General features: G+C 44.0%; 1 protein-coding gene across 4 annotated transcripts in view; it reads left to right on the top strand.

Moving 5' to 3' along the window:
* Positions 1-18,132, top strand: part of FRMD3 (FERM domain containing 3) — a 366,853-nt gene that overhangs the window by 331,079 nt on the left and 17,642 nt on the right. For all 4 annotated transcript variants that reach the window (XM_063913806.1, XM_063913809.1, XM_063913807.1 and 1 more), the window contains exon 13: positions 4,896-5,023. In XM_063913806.1, coding sequence (XP_063769876.1) covers positions 4,896-5,023 — 128 coding nt within the window. The remainder of the gene's footprint in view (positions 1-4,895; positions 5,024-18,132) is intronic.

Below are 18,132 nucleotides of genomic sequence, written 5' to 3' on the forward strand. Positions count from 1 at the left end.
TAGAGATATTAAGTAAATATGTAAGAGCAGAGAACCAAGTTGACTCCAGTCTTCTATATATGGTGAGCAAACCCTGAGCTGCTATTACAGTAATACTCCTCTGGGTGGCATCATGCACATACAAACTGCTAATACCAAATTTAGCTGCAAATTTAGCAATGAGTGATATTCTTGTTATCACTTATTGGGAATGATAAATGGTGCTTCAGCCAATCAGCTCCTAACTGTCATTTTTCTTTCAAACACCTGACAGTTAGGAGCTGATTGGCTGGAGCACCATTTATTATTCGTAATAACAAGAATATCACTCGTTGCCCCATAAACTTTACCCCTTTTATACAATACATGTAATCCTGTAGATACCTGTTATATTGTTATTATTTACATAAGATTAGTAATATAATAGCAGCTCTGCGCCTAATAACTACTACATGTGGCTTGCAGGGTGCCTGGAACTGGCCCCTACAACCAGTAGCGCTACTGCAGAACTGCCCGGTGCATCCAAACGGGGGTGTAGCGAGGGTGGCTCCAGTGGAGCGCGAGCTCCGGGCGCTGAAAAAATTAGAGGGCGCGCTTGAAGCATAGTGGGATTATCAGGTCTTGGATGGCAGTTCTAAGATATTATTTTCATTGAGGCATTGGAAGATTATCAGATCTGGGGGGGTCAGTTGTGGGGCATATTATAATTCAGAGATTAGGGGGGTTATCAGAGATTAGGGGGGTTATTTTTATTACGGATTTGGGGGGTTGTGAGGTCAGTTGGGACATATATAGTGTTTTTATTGTCTATATGGACATATATAGTGTTTAATTTATTCCAAGTAAATAGTTAAATACAGCTACTTCCATAGTGGCTCTTCCATGGTGTAATGGGTATAAGGGGCTCTACCATAGTGTAACATGTATAAGGAGCTCTATTGTGTGGTGTAATGTGTATAAGGGGCTCTACTGCATGACATAACGTGTATAAGGGGTACTACTGTGTGGTGTAATGTGAATAACGGATATTACTGTGCAATGTAATGTGAATTGGTACTATTCTCTGGCCACGCACCTTCCCAATGAAGCCATTATTTATTACCAGTTATTTATATAGCACATACATATTCCGCATCGCTTTACAGAGAATATTCACATCTGTCCCTGCTCCAATCAATATTCCTCACCACACACACACACACCAGGGTAAATTTTTGCAGGGAGCCAATTAACCTACCAGTAAATTTTTCTATTGTGGGAGGAAACCAGAATACCCAGGGGAAACCCATGCATGGGAGAATATACAAACTCCACACAGTTAGGGCCATGGTGGGAATCGAACCCATGACCTCAGTGCTGTGAGGCAGTAATGCTAACCATTACACCGTCCGTATTGCCATGCCCCTATATTGTTGTTGCAAGCCTGCGGCACGCACTGACCCTATTTTAAACATAGGGGGCACCCAAAGGAAACTTTCGCTCTGAGCTCCACAAGGTCTAGAACAGGCCCTGTCACCAATTTAGGATTTTTAAATATTGTTCCATTTCAAATGTATCATGCACCCACATATTGGCTATGCCCCCAATTCTGTACAGGGGAGGGGGGGCACCAATTCATATCCTTGCTCCGGGCACCATGGTACCTAACTACACCTCTGCATCCAAGGGACACTCTGGGCAGGCACCCTGGAGCCTGTGGAGCTGCTCGAGGCTTCCTTAGGACGCTCTAGGCACAGCTTTACTTCCCGGAGGCAGCAGCTAGGCAAGATGTCATGAGGTCAAGCAATGTCATATGCCATTGAGAGTGTGTTGCAGAGATGGGGTGGAATGATTTACTGTCTGTAAAGACTAAAGTGAAACTTTTTAGTTAGAATGGCATCATTAATATACATTATGTTACAAATCACTGTTTTACTTCATCCGGACAACAATACAATACACAATGTACTTTACACAAGCAACACCATACAGGCTTACAATGAAGAAAAAAAATAGACTTGCGTGTCCCAGTCTGAGACTGACCTTAATCTCATAGAAAATCTGTGGTATGACCTCACTCTTTCTATCCCGCACCGTTCCCTGATTATCCTGACCCAGCTTTAGCAACTTTGTAAGAAAAAATGGGCATATAATGCTAAATCTCAGTTTTCAATGTTAATAGAGACCTATGCAAAAAGACTACTGGATGTAACAACTGCCAGGGTTACTCAACTGTTAAATCATATGAATACAGTGCTTATAAAATGATATCTAATTTTTTATTTTATTACTAGCTCAATACCCGTGCTTCGCTACGGAATTTAAAGAATAACAGGCTGACTCTATGTCAAAGGGCCCTAGGTCTCCTTGCTTAGCTTTGTAACTAAAGTATGCCTCTGCCCCCACCCATGTGTGCCTGTGCCCCTACCCATGTGTGCATCTGCCCTTACCCATAGGTGCCTCTGCTCCTACCGGTATGCCTAAGCCACTACCCGTCTGTGCCCCTGCCCCTACCCGTGTGTGCCTCTATCCTTTCCTGTGGGTGCCTCTGCCCCTACCCGTGTGTGCCTCTGTCCCTATCCATGTGTGCCTCTATCCTTACCTGTGGATGCCTCTGCCCTTACCCATGTGTGCCTTTTGCCGTTACCAGTGGGTGCCTCTGCCCTTACACGTGGGTGCCTCTGCCCCTACCCATGTGTGTCTCTGCCTAAAGTATGCCTCTGCCCCCACCCATGTGTGCCTGTGCCCCTACCCGTGTGTGCATCTGCTCTTACCCGTAGGTGCCTCTACTCCTACCCGTATGCCTATGCCCTACCCGTGTATGCCTCTGCCCCTACCCGTGTGTGCCTCTAGCGTTACCTGTGGGTGCCTCTGCCTCTACCCGTGTGTGCCCCTACCCGTGGGTGCCTCTGCCCCTACCCGTGTGTGCCTCTATCCTTACCTGTGGGTGCCTCTGACCCTACCCATGTGTACCTCTGCCCTTACCCGTGGGTGCCTCTGCCCCTACCCGTGGGTGCCTCTGCCCTTACACATGGGTGTCTCTGCCCCTATCCATGGGTGCCTCTGCCCCTATCCATGGGTGCCTCTGCCCCTACCCGTGGGTGCCTCTGCCCCTACCCGTGGGTGCCTCTGCCCTTTCACATCTGTGCCTCTGCCCTTACGCGTGGGTGCCTGTGCCCCTACCCGTGTACCTCTGCCCCTACCTGTGTGTACCTCTGCCCCTATTACACGTGGGTGCCTGTGCCCCTACCCGTGTGTACCTCTGACCCTACCTGTGTGTACCTCTGCCCCTACCTGTGTGTACCTCTACCCCTACCCATGGGTGCCTCTGCCCTTATACGTGGGTGCCTCTACCCCTACCCGTGTGTGCCTAGGGGCGCTAGGGGTGTCTTACCCCCACAGTATTTCTCACCAGATTGTAAGTCATATGTGTACCAAGTTTGGTGTAAATTGCTCCAGGCATTCCAGAGTTATGCTGGAACATACATACACACACACATAGATCCATTTTTATATATATCGATTTTATGGTTTATTGATATTTTTTGTTCTTTGTGTGTGCAGGATGTGGGGGACTCTGTGACTCACAAATAAAAATTATCATAATAAAAAAAAGGATGTAGATGAATACCTCTTTAAGGGGTATATTCAATTAGGGTCGAAATCTGCCGTCTGTCGAAAAGACGGCAGTTTTCGATGTTTAAGGTCGAATCGTGATTCGACCTATTCAATCCCAGCTCATTTTATTCGACAAGTCGGGGAATTCGACTTGTCGAATAGTACGTGAATCGGCGGTATAGCTGCCGATTCACGTACTTCCCGTTTCCGACCATCTCAGTCCGACATTAAAAAAATTCAGACTGAGATGAGGGACCTTAATGGAGGAGAGGGGGGACATCCGCGGGGAGACGGGGGACAGCCGCAGGCAGCCAGACGGGGGGAGAGCAGCGCTGGAGGATGTCACAGCCGCCGCTCACAGCAGCGTCCACCCGGTTCCAGCAAGCAAGACCTCGCTTGCTGGAGCCGGGTGGTTGCTGCCGTGAGCGGCGGCTGTGATGCGGGACAGGGAGCGGAGGGACGTGGAGACATGAGACGGGGGAGCGAGCGGCGGGCTGCAGAGCACTACCTCTGATGGGTGCCACCCGGCCAGGCTCCCGGCAGCGCACCCCGGCTGCCGCCTGACAGGTTTCCCCCGGCTGCCGCATGACAGGTCCCCCCCCCGGCTGCCGCCTGACTGGTCCCCCCCCTGCTGCCGCCTGACAGATCCCCCCCGGCCGCAGCAGTTACCTCTCCCTGGCTGCCGCTGACGGGGAGAGGCAGAGAGACGGGGGGGAGGGGGACCGGGGAGAGCCGCCGGCAGACGGGGGAGAGCAGCGCTAGAGCTAGAGCAGCGGCTATATACCCACTGCTGTAGCGCTGCTCTCCCCCATCTACCCGCTGCTCTAAGCTCCTGCATCTCAATTCAACTTTTTTTAAAGTCGAATTGATAATGCATTGAATAGCCCACGTCGGATCCATTCCGACAAATGAATGTCGGAATGGATCCGACTTCAATTGAATATACTCCTAAGCCTCTGCATATCTCTATGTTTTGAAGAGCAAATTAAAATGAAAGTCTATATATAAATATGGTGTGCTTTCCTTTTTAGTTAAACTACAGCTGAAAGTGCGGGTTATGCCCATACAGGACATTAATTGAGTTTTGGCTACTTAATAATCTGCCTCATACACTAACAGAACCCAATACAGCATGTTATATGCGAAAAGTAAAATTATTATATTAGACGAATACTTTTACAAAGCTGCTCCATGAAGTGGAGTCCTGTTAGGGGTTTGAGCACTATTTGTAATACTCCTCGGTTACTGGTTACATTATTTCTTCTTCTCATATGACATAAATGCTCACAATTATGAAATTTCTCCTGTTTTCCAATTAGATCGCTAATACCACACAGTCGCAGCTCCTACTCGTTAAATAGGCAGCTTATCATAAATATGGAACCGCTGCAGCCACTCATCCCATCCCCAAGTGAGGAGGAAGAGGAGGAGGCCCTAATAGAGGAAGGTAAATGGGTATATAAATATGAATGTACTCTTTCTGATCTTACAATGATGCCGGCAGTAACTCCTTCAGAGACAAGTTTAGTCACATAACTCTATGTTCAAAACACTGGAGAATATACAATGGAAATACCAGGGCAGAAGTGTAATTAGTTGCCCATGCCCCCTGAGTCCCCACAAGTGTCAACCCTGCTAGAGGATAATTTTCTACAAGGAGAAGCATTAAATCATTATGGTCTCCCCTGTTACCTGCAGGGAAAACTTGTGAAATGTCACAGCACTAAGTTAAGTGGACAAAAGTAAGGTGAAATAAACCTCACCTGGCTCTTAAACATGTTATAATATAATAATGATAGTGAAATAATGACATAAATACAGAGGGAATGTGACAGATGAAGCTATAAGTGTCATGTCAATAAAAAATTCAGTTTTTCCATTTTCTTTTTATCCCTTTTACAAAACAGTCCCACAGTGCTCACACAGAGGATGTGAGGGAACTGCAGGTGATGTTCCTTCTTGTTTATGCACTTACAGAAAATACAGTATATTCAGGCATATCTCAGATCACTTGATACTGTATCTGTAGGGCCACCGGAGTAATGTTATGTTTTGTTGACGATTCTGCTTAAACTCCTAAATCACGTTTTATCCAAAAAGCAGTAGAGTGTTCGATAAAGAATTCAACGGTCTTTAACAGTGGAATCAGCTTGGACACCAGGCAATGAACTAGAGCATCACTGAGGTCAATAACAGGTATACTACTGATTTGAGTGATGATGCTCCAGCTCCTTATGGTGCTCTGGTCCGTTTCCACTCTGAAAGACTATTGACTTATAACTTCTGATTTGGTAGGAGGCCACCTTGGCTAATTTCAAGACTTTTATCATTCAATTCATCTTTTTGTAAGTTCAGTGCGATGGTTTTTATGTGAGAACTTTTCCTCCTTTTATGGTAAACATCTTGACTTAGGAGGAGGAGGAAAACTGTCAACAAAACACCACATTAGGAAACCTCAGTCTAAAGGTTGTAAGAGAAGGGAACTTGTTTATTTGATAGGCTTTTGATGGTTTTGTTAATGACATTCCTTCTGTATTTATCTAATTATTTACTACTAGTAAAGGTACCCGGCATGTGTCAGGTTACCGCAGGTTGACCCCTGCTCTTTCTGTCCTGCTCCCTTTTTATCCACTGATCCACCTCCTGCTCTGTACTGCCTTGCCTCCTTTATTTGCCTGCTCCTATGTCACACCCCACCCCTTCTCTGTTGGCTGCTCTGTCCCACCACGCCCCCCATACTTACTCCATTCTTGGAGGCCCGGTGGGTCATCCTCCTCTCTGGCTTGGCTGGGGTCTATCCCGTCTTCCTAGCAGTGGTAGCTGTTGGATAGGTGGCGCAAACCTGCCTCCCACTGCACATGCATAATGGAGACAGGACAGACTTTAACAGATTATTATGTAGATCATTATTATATGTTTTAAGTGCCAAGAGAGATCTATTTTGCATTCACTTTAGGTGGTACTAGCCAATAGGTTACAACTTCTGTGACAGGTTTGTCGTGAATACAGTACCTGGTTGACCTGATTCTCAGTGATCTAACCAGCTGCCACAATCACTGCACACCTCTGTTTATTTGGTAATTTGTGCCCAATAAATGTGAAATTCATATTGATATATAATAAAGTCAATACCTTTGAAATCAAAAGGTACTTTTATAGAAATAGGTTAGTATGCACTGTAAAACATATAAATGAAATTTTGTGTAAATAGCACTAATCTTATTCTAAGGAAAAGTGTGGCTTGTTATAATTTTCTGTATTGCTGTAGGAATTTTAACTAAAATATTATTTGACTTTCATTTTAGCCATAGAGAAGATTATTTAACAATTAACATTAATCTGCACATTTTCCTACATTTGCTGTCTCTGATGGAAACGCTGGTCAGATGTTCAAATCAATGAGCTGACAAGGCTTTACTTTGAGGGAAGTGAATCTTACCTCAGTCAAGATTTGCAAGGAACTCTGATAAAAGAAATGATGATGCTTATGATTCTGTAAAAGGTTATCAAACCACCCATGACCTTACTCTGGAAGGTTACAATGAGCCATTCTGCTACTCCTTCATGTCATTGTCCACTGTACTCTATACCAGAGGTTCTCAAATGTGATCCTCAAGGCACCCCAATGATCCAGTTTTTAAGTTTATCCATGAATGGCCACAGGTGACTTACTATAAATAGCACCTCAGTCAATTTGCTTTAACCATCTATGCTGAGCCATGAATATACCTAAAACCTTGACCGGTGGGGTACCTTGAGGACCACGTTTGAGAACCTCAGTTCTATACAAAACTGAAATCAATAGTATTTGCATAGAAAGAAAGCAATATTCTCCATGGGTGATACGCCCAGGAATCCCGTCAGCTTTATGGGCTATGATAGCGTGAAATACATTTTAGATGTTTTTTTACCACCCCTGCCACCAGCTGAAACTACATTGTTAGATACTTTAAAAAGAAACATAAAATTGTTCTATGCCATCAGTGTCACTCTTATTATTATTCTGCGACCCCTTGTCACTTGGGTGCCCAATGTTTTATTGGAACCCCTATGTATCCCCTGTGCTTGAGTCTTTTCTTACCTACAGTATTTGGTGGTTTCTCTGCAGTGGGGGACCTCGGAAGAAATTGAGCCTCCCTGGGCATACAGTGCGTTGATCCGGTATTTAGTGTTCATATAGAAGATCATGTGGTATGGAAGTCACCTTTTTTGCTTAGGAATAATATGTCATCTTCATACGACACAGGTTTAACCAATTAATACATAGTAATAAAAGTTTTGAGGCAGGGAAAGATGTAAAGTTCTTGATCAAATATTCTCTTACAACACCACGCAATGTATCTCTACAGTGTCAACCATCCAGCGTCACTCCAACACCATCCCTACTGCGTCTCCCCATCTCACCGTCCTGTCTCTCTCCAGCAACATTCTTCTGTGTCTCTCCAGCTCAGCTCCCTGCATCACTGTTGTTAACCCCCTGTGTCTCTCCAGTGCATTCCCCCATGCTTCTATTTTGCACCATTCTCCTGCGTCTCTCCAGCACCATCCTTCTGCGTCACTCCAGTACCATCCTCTTGTGTCTCTCCAGCACCCCCCCCCCCTGTGTCTCTCCAGTGCCTTCCCCATGCTTCTATCTTGCACCATTCTCCTGCGTCTCACCAGCACCATCCTCCTTTGTCTCTCCAGCACCATCCTCCTTTGTCTCTCCAGCACCATCCTACTGTGTCTCTCCAGCACCACCCCCTGTGTCTCTCCAGTGCCTTCCCCATGCTTCTATCTTGCACCATTCTCCTGCGTCTCTCCAGCACCATCCTCCTGCGTCTCTCCAGCACCATCCTCCTGCGTCTCTCCAGCACCATCCTCCTGCGTCTCTCCAGCACCACCCCCCTGTGTCTCTCCAGTGCCTTCCCCATGCTTCTATCTTGCACCATTCTCCTGCGTCTCTCCAGCACCATCCTCCTTTTTCTCTCCAGCACCATCCTCCTGCGTCTCTCCAGCACCATTCTTCTGTGTTTCTCCAGCACCATCCTCCTTTGTCTCTCCAGCACCACCCCCCTGTGTCTCTCCAGTGCCTTCCCCATGCTTCTATCTTGCACCATTCTCCTGCGTCTCTCCAGCACCATCCTCCTGTGTCTCTCCAGCACCATCCTCCTGCGTCTCTCCAGCACCATCCTCCTGTGTCTCTCCAGCACCCCCCCCTGTGTATCTCCAGTGCCTTCCTCATGCTTCTGTCTTGCACCATTCTCCTGCGTCTCTCCAGCACCATCCTCCTTTGTCTCTCCAGCACCATCCTCCTTTGTCTCTCCAGCACATCCTCCTGCGTCTCTCCAGCACCATCCTCCTTTGTCTCTCCAGCACATCCTCCTGCGTCTCTCCAGCACCATCCTCCTTTGTCTCTCCAGCACCCCCCCCCTGTGTATCTCCAGTGCCTTCCTCATGCTTCTGTCTTGCACCATTCTCCTGCGTCTCTCCAGCACCATCCTCCTTTGTCTCTCCAGCACCATCCTCCTTTGTCTCTCCAGCACCCCCCCCCCTGTGCATCTCCAGTGCCTTCCTCATGCTTCTGTCTTGCACCATTCTCCTGCGTCTCTCCAGCACCACCCCCCTGTGTCTCTCCAGCACCATTCTTCTGTGTTTCTGCAGCTTAGCAGCCTGCGTCTCTCCAGCTTAACCCCCTTCTGTGTTTCTAGCTCAGCCCATCTCTCCAGCTTCCCTTCTGCCTCTCTGCTCAGCCCATTCTTTCCAGCTCCTCTTCTTCTTTCCAGCTCACGTTTTGTCTTTCCAGCTCAGCCCCATGTTTAAAGCTCCCATTTTGTTTCTCCAGCTCAGCCAACTGACTCTCAGCTTAGCCCCCGGCCATGTCTTTCCAGTTCAGCCCCCTGTTACTCCAGTACAGTCCCGTCTACCCAGCTCAGCCCCCTATCTCTATCACATCAGTTATTGCAATATAAAATGACAATATTAAGTAATCAAAATGCCTCTGAGCCAATGAGCAGATATGACCTGCAACAGACAGTGTTTGGGAAAGTCATTGCTGCTGCAGGAGGTACCAGCAATACCTAACTAAAAGGGTCACATACAGTATTGCTGCATTCAGATCGCAAATGCCGGATCCTACCCGGTAAGAGAAACGTGTACTTACCGGGTGGGATCCGGCATTTGCGATCTGAATGCAGCAATACTGTAATATGCCGTGTCGATACCGGGTTTTTAGTGCGATGTGAAAGGGGTGTTTCCAGCAGTGACAGCAATGTTCGATCAATGTGTTCAGTGTGTTATTAGCTTAAATGTTTATGGACTATTAGGGCACAGATAAAGATCATAATCATATTTTAGGTCAAAGTAATACAACAATATAGACATATAATATAATGGCTTCAGGACATTCTCACACCACTGTACCATGAATGTTTTTGCCTCTGATTCCGTCTAAAAAAAGGTGATCAAAATACGACAACATTTCTTTCTTGTGCTGTTCCTCCATGTAAGATGTAAATTGGCATATCTATTGTAAGTGGTGCTAAAATACCCACATGTAAGCAGTGTATACAGTGTTTGTTGTGTGGGACATATACAATATTACATGATTTAGTTACAGTATAATCGTCTAAGGCAGACCTGGCCAAACCAGTCCTCGAGATCTACCAACAGTTCACATTTTCCAGACCACCTAGCTGGTGCACAGGTGTAGTAATTACTAATTAAGATGTGCTGCATTCATTCCTAACTGACAATTCTACAGATCTCCAGGAGGCCTTGAAAACATGAACTGTTGGTAGATCTCGAGGACCGGTTTGGCCAGCCCTGGTCTAAGGAATGAAATAACCCTGAGAACCAGCTTCAGTTTAGTGGGTTTGGTGTTGCAGTGTACGTACACTTCTTGTATTCCTTCATTTAATAATCATGTTGCATTGCAATTTGTGGTATGGTTAATGTAAGTATCATGTTAGTGCACATCAGTAATGTAATGCAATGCTTAAAGCACACTGTTACATAGTTCTGGTTTGGTTCTTTGTTGCTAGATTGCATAGTGCCTTGCATATTATGGAGCTGATCCTGAGTCGGCTGTGGTAGTGTGTGTGACTAGTCCCGCGCATTTATAAAGTTGCCATTTACTTTCTACAGTACGTGAGCAGTGTGCAGATATACGTCCATCCGCATTTCCACTTGCGCCAGACTCAGAATCAGACCCTCTGCATATATAGCAAGATGGTGGTTTGGATAGAGCTGTTTGTAAAAGTAGTTTGGGCAGATTTCTCATATGTCACAGTTTCCCGTCCCTTCCTGGCACTGGAGAAGTAAAACAGCATTGTTAGGAGAAAGCCAGCATGCTTTTATGGGTAAAATAAGCTATGGCGGAACACCATTATTTATATGTATAGTACAAAGTGGCACTGTATCAATAAAGTGACAATCCAGAACCTGAACATCCAGTACATCAGTCAGCTTGTCTCTGTGCCTGGGTATTCAGGAATCTGTGTATTAGGGCTACATGTGAGATAACTTATACACAGATGTGTCTTCATGCATTATTGCTACAGTCTCGCCAGACAGCCCCTCTTGGCGCGCTAGGTCCCTTGCGGCTTTGCTAGTGCCGGGCATAATTTTCCCCGACGAATGCATCTTAGTCGCAACGTGTTGTCACTACAATGCACAAGCTTATTATTTTGATATGCAACACTTGTATATCTACAGTATGTGCGACTAAGATGCATTTCCATGTAAAAAGACGCCTGCCACTAGCAGAATGCCTCGGGACATGTCGGCTCACTCTCGCCAGGCGTCTTGCGTCACCTGGCGTATTGAGGCTAGTTGCATGAGTACACATCTGTACTAAGGGCCTAATTCAGACCTGATCGTTGCAGCAAATTTGTTAGCAGATGTGCAAAACCATGTGCACTGCAGGGGGGCAGATGTAACATGTGCAGAGAGAGTTAGATTTGGGTGTGGTGTGTTAACTGAAATCTGAATTGCAGTGTAAAAATAAAGCAGCCATTATTTAACCTGCACAGAAACAAAATAACCCACAAACATCTAACTCTCTCTGCACGTTATATCTGCCCCCCTGCAGTGCACATGGGGAGTTATTCCGAGTTGTTCGCTAGCTGTTTTCGTTCGCAGTGCAGCGTTTAGGCAAAAAAACGGCACTTCTGCACATGCATATGCGGCGCAACGCGCATGCGCAACGCGCATGCGCAACGTACTTTCACAAAAGCCGAAGTAGTTTTACACAAGGTCTAGCAAAGCTTTTCAGTCGCACTGCTGGCCGCAGAGTGATTGACATGAAGTGGGCGTTTCTGGGAGGTAACTGACCGTTTTCTGGGAGTGTGTGGAAAAACGCAGGCGTGTCAGATACAAACGCAGGTGTGCCTGGGGCAACGCAGGCGTGGCTGGCCGAACGCAGGGCGTATTCGTGACGTCAAAACAGGAACTGAATAGTCTGAAGTGATCGCAAGCTAGGAGTAGGTCTGGAGCTGCTCAGAAACTGCACAATCTTTTTATGTAGCAGCGCTGCGAGGCTTTCGTTCGCACTCCTGCTAAGCTAAAATACACTTCCAGAGGGCGGCGGCTTAGCGTTTGCACGGCTGCTAAAAGCAGCTAGCGAGCGAACAACTCGGAATGAGGGCCATGGTTTTGCCCATCTGCTAACAAATTTGCTGCTACGATCAGGTCTGAATTATCCCCTAAGTGTTACTTCCAACAATACATTACACAACTCTGAGCCCAAGGAATCGCAGAAAACTCCGTCTGACTTCTGAACTTTTTCTCCGAGACCCCCAGAGAAAACCAGCATCTGAGCAAAGGACCTACCCCAGGCTAGAAACCATTTGAGTGAGTTTAGGATCTTTTTATATGTGTTATGATCTAACTTAACTATGCCTCAACTGACTACTGCTGTAAACCTGCTGAAAAACAAGCTATGTCTTTTGTTGTTCCTATCCGGACCTGAGCCTTATCCCCCTTTTCCGCTACTCAGATTTTCTGAATCCTGCTTGCAAAATCTTACCCCTACTCTATCTGGCATCTGGCTTGCGTGTGCATTGTTCTATACCTAGTGCATCGTGGATCTGTCCGCATTTTAGGCTTGCATCCAACATGTGTGTGATTGAAATCTATCAATTTTAAGTACTGATGCAAAAAATGTTTTAGTCTAATAAACCCTAAATCAACAGTCAGTACAGTAGTCAAGCACTATTTCTTTTGGAATATATATATATGTTTACATTTTGGGGGTTCTTGTATTGCTACTATCAATATAAATTGATAGAAATACAGAATATTTGAAACTATATAGCTGGGGAATTTAACTAGTCGCTGTAATATACCGCAGGCTAATTGATCCCCTGGGACTAATCAGTTAGTCCCCAAAGGCAGTCCGCAGGCTGCACTTAATGGGATTTCTTTTCGAGCCTAAACAAACCCGAAAATAAATCCCCAATAAATATCCTGTTATCGGGTGCACGAACCATGTTAACACATAGGTAAGGGAACTTGTCCCGTATTCTATGTGATAACGCCTGAGAACAGGGTGATTTGCCAGGTGAGAAAAAGGGCTCTAATTGACTAGCCCCATGCGTTAAAGCCGAGGTTACCAACTTTTTTTTTTTACAACCGGGAAATTGCGGGGCCTAATTAAATTCCCTCCCATAACCAGGAATATCCTCAATATGTACTTAAAAAAAAATGTACCAACATACTCTTTGTAGACAGCTGATAACTATTCCTGTTGTTAGAGTTATCATAATCATTGTATTATCTTACATATGATGTAGGTATAGTACATACTATTTAAAGCACTAAAGTTTGTTTGTTTTTTATGATTGGGTCATCACTCCTTATTAAGTTAAAGCACCGGAACACTTTAAAATACAAATTAGGTGTTTTTATTATATATAATTGTAGTAATGAACACTAACCCAACAAGATATTTTATATAATCAGAATAGAAAGAGAGGAGAATAGAGACAAATGGCATCCTTGGGGTCTAGTATTTTAGGGAGACAAGTGAATTCTTCAATTTGTTTATGGGTGTGCACTTACCATATATATGAATAGAGTGCCTTGTATAAAGCTTAGATATGGTCTTCCACTGGAAACAATGGGGGTCATTCTGACCCGATCGCACTCTGCAGTTTTTTGCAGTGGTGTGATCAGTTCAGAACTGCGCATGCCAGACAGCCGATGGATTGACAGGCAGAGGCGGTCGCTGGGTGGGAGGGGGCGGCACGGCACCGTTTTCGTGGCGTGGCCGGACCGTGCGGGGGGGGGGGGGCGGGCCGCATGGGCTAAGTGACGTCACACGCAGCCGCTGCGACACTGGCAGCGACAAGTAAATCCCGGCCAGCCGCAGGAGCTGCGCTGGCTGGGAGTTACTCTACATGTACATAAGCGCAATGCTTTTGTACTTGTGCGGTGGGGCCGGGCCAGACATGCGGGGCGGGCTAGCCCTGTGCTGGGCTTCACCCCGCATGTCTGTGTCAGTGATCGTAGCTGTGCTAAATTTAGCGCAGCTACGATCAGGTCAGAATGACCCCCATTAAACTGTAATCAGCACAACCCATAAGAATTTTTAAGTATTCACTCGTCTCACAGACTACATCTAGGGGACACCATGTGGCTCTATTTCTGCACCTGATGAAACTGCAGGATTTTGACTGTAAGGCAGCTACCAACAACCAACAGAAATGTACTATTTATTTTACTAAATTCTTGTTGTGTGATAGCACCACATAGACTATTTGTATAAAATATATAATATACAAACACACATACAAACACTCCTCCAGGGTTGGCGGCACTCAAGGACTTGTTACACCTTTTGGATAACAATTAGGACTCCGGTAGGTGTATGAGAGCCATTGGGGTTTTTTTGTCTTTCTTTATGGTCAAGTAAACTTCACTACATATTGGAACTGAGGTACAGCAAGGTTGTGATTGTGGAGGGAGACTTTTTTCCTGTACACAGCAGTAATATTAAGGTGAAGTCTTGCTTCCAAGATCCAATGTTAAATACCTTCAAAAAAGGGCCATTAAGCTGTTACAGTATCTGTATAGCACTGATCTGATCTCTAGTGATACAACTTTGCTGAATTAAAATTTTTCATGAGCATAATTAGAATCATTGATTGTACTGCATTCTTTATAACTGAAAATGTATACTCCCTTTGTGGATTATGACTTGCATTACAGATAAGTTTAACGGTAACCAGATTTCTATGCTTATTTTACAAAAATAAAATTATCGGGAGTTATAGGATAAAAATGTCGCTCATTGTTAACATGCTCCTCTATGTGACTTGAGCAAAAATAAGCACAGTTTTCCTCCTCAGACAACCCATGTTGAATTAGCGCATTCCTAATAACATGGCTAACTACAGTAAATCTCCCCCATATTGTCCCCTCTCAAACAAAAACCCAGAGTAGTTATATAGGAGTTGCCAGCAATTTTCTCCCTTTCAGAAATGTTTCAGAAATTAAAAAGTGTTTCATTTGTAATGAGCTCCCCTGATCATTGGGTACTTGTCTCTGCAACATAATTAAAATAAATATTTCATATCAATTTCCATAAAAGAAAACAATTGATGTGTTATTTAATACATGACTGTATAACAAAGTTTTAAACTTCTGGAAATGTTAACCTCAGTTAATTGACTACGTTATCTGTAAAGATATTTATATATATATATGGTTAGAAGTGAGAAAGGATGCATTGCTGAGTTCCGCAGCTAAGTGTTATTATTAGAACGGTGGATCACTTTATCCTCCCATTTAAATCTCTGGCTTTGTTTATATGACCTTCCTATTCTTCTCTCTGCTATAAACATTTCTGGCCCTGGCATATTACAGCCCTTCATTGTCAGTGCTTCAACAGGCTGGTGCATGGCACAGCTAGCAAAACACTAGCCATGGTGAAGTGCTTGGTTAAAATCAAAACTACCAAAAGCGTTTATTTGCGCATGGTGAATCACTCCAGCAAAGAGATCTTCATACGCTTACTGAAGTTTGGATCTAGGATCAAAGCAAAGAGCGCTGGTAAAACCTGTTTCCATTCTCTCTTCCTCACAATGTTCATACACAGTCTGTTTTATAGTCCGTGTCAGTCTGCTTCTCACTGGGCTTCAGTTGCTTTTGTAGTCAGTAGAGAGGAGATCGATGGACGTAGACATCTGTGACTAATTATTGATACTGTATCTCTAGTGTTTTAGTAAGGTGATATTACTGAATAATTTTGTAATACAGTATATGTATTATTCCAGAGCATGTACAATAATTTTAATGTATGCACAAATGTAAAATTATTCTTAGGGTGAAACTTACATTATAAGAATTTAGTAGTAATAATGACTGTCAATAATATAATCATCATCATCATCATCATCATCTAATATCCAGATCCATTGATTTTGAATCCAGTCTTCCAATACTCAGTACAGCCAGAGATAATGTTATTAATAACCAATTCCAGGCACCTGTTTGCATGATCAAAATTCAGCTTCTGACTGACTATTCTGTGCTTCAGCATAAAGAGTTGCCCTGGCATGAAGTCTGAGATGCTGTATCATAAACTCATACAGGATAATTAAGGGTTAAAGTTTTTAGGCATCCATTTCAAAATTGCTATCAATTAAAATGACAACAATTCTTACTACAATAAATCTGCAGTAGCTGAACCTTAACATTTCTATCCTGGTTACATTGGGGGGAATTCAATTAGGTGTGAGTTTGCAAAAGGCGTTAAACTCGCACACTTTGCCTATAAATTTGCATACTTCACCTTCATGCACGCACTTGGGATTCGCTCAATTCAATTAGAATATGACAATTCGCACTACTCTTGTAAATTTTGTCCAAAAAAAGCTAACTGGGGGAAAAATGATATAAAATAAATAATTTTTCATTGAAATAAATACTTTCATTTAATTTGGGGTGCATAAACAAACAAAAAAGTTGATTTTAGGGTGCTTTGAGGTCATTTTGTTTTCACCCCAAAGATGACATGTAATTATTAGCCCAATTAAGCTAATGTAAAACTTCCAAATTCCCAATTAGTCTTTAGGGGGTGGTGGTGGGGGGCTGTCACAGGACCTCACTCACACCTAATTAAATTCCCTACACTGTCTCTAAATGCTTTTTTGCATAATGTCACCTCTATTTTGTCATTCATTGTTATACATGTTTTATATCTAGTATTATATTGTTTTGTTTTATATTTACTTCTTAAAAATGCATTCTGTAGTAGTATGTACTTTGTTTTTCCTATATATCATCCTTTTCACCTACATGCAACACAAAATGTACAGTATGTGTGTAATTTACCACACTGTAGTGTAGCACAGTAATGTAAAGTTACTTGCTCATCAGATCAGCTGCAAGAGTACTTGTCTAATATACGGGAGGAATGTGATCCCACAAATATGTCAACATCTCTTGGCTGCTTCATATGACTTTTTTTGCAGTATATTCAATGTAACCATATATATATTTGATTAGAGACACCAGTAGATCATAAATAAAAACTTTTTTACATTTAGTGAACACCTTCACTGACAACCCATAAGTATGACCAAATGTCTTATACTGTATGTAAAAAAAAAAATACGCCTGATATAAAAATTACTTTGCTGTAAGAAATACTCTAAGCACCCCACCACCACAATTACCACCCTACTAGGATCTGTTAGTACTTTAACACAGCACTTTCTCAACGCTTCTGATGCAAAGAGGCAGATGCCTGAGATCCCTGTGGTTATTCCCTCTACCTGTAACAGCGTCTTGACCAGATAAACTGTAGTAGTTATCCTATCTTCTTAATTCATCTGGAACTGTTCAGAACAGCCTAAGCTGTCTATTTATAAATTACTATTTGCAGAATATCCTCAGAACACAGTATCAGGAAATATTAAGGATCCCTCAGATGTACCGAGGATGGGTTGTAGCAGATAAATCCCATATACAGTATGCTGCAGCCATTCCATTTCCAACCGCAAATGCAGCCCGCATAGTTTCTATTGGGGCTGCTGTACAGTAGGATTTACAAATCTCCAGAATGCAAAGATGGCGTTAGTCTATAGTAGATTGTGGGCTATTGTAGAAGAGATGCTTTTGGAATTAAATCCTCCGGATCCCTCTCCATATCCCCTCGCTGATACATGTGTTGACTAATGGCAGTGTATGGCAGTGCACATAGATGTCCTGACCCAGGAAGCTAAATGATAGCGTAAGCGATCACTCTGCTTCCAGCTCTTTGCCCGGACAGGCTCATCTCCTTGCAAGAGCCTCTTACTAAATTTGCATAAAGCTCTGTATTAATAAGCCCATAGGCTTCTATAGGCAACACCATCTTTAGACGGCATTGCCTATCGGAGCTTGATACATACGGGCACATCATAGCACCATAGCATTCTGTAGTTATATTGTATCCATTATATAAATGTGTCTGGGCATATATCCTCATATATGCTGTAATGCAGTGGGAGAAAGGGAAGGGGTGACAGAACAGGAGGTGGGTAAAGGGAGAGAAAGTGGTAGGGGAAGACCGTGGGGGAACAGGGAGGA

The sequence above is a fragment of the Pseudophryne corroboree genome, chromosome 1, assembly GCF_028390025.1.
Source record: "Pseudophryne corroboree isolate aPseCor3 chromosome 1, aPseCor3.hap2, whole genome shotgun sequence".
In the NCBI taxonomy this organism is placed as follows: Eukaryota; Metazoa; Chordata; class Amphibia; order Anura; family Myobatrachidae; genus Pseudophryne; species Pseudophryne corroboree.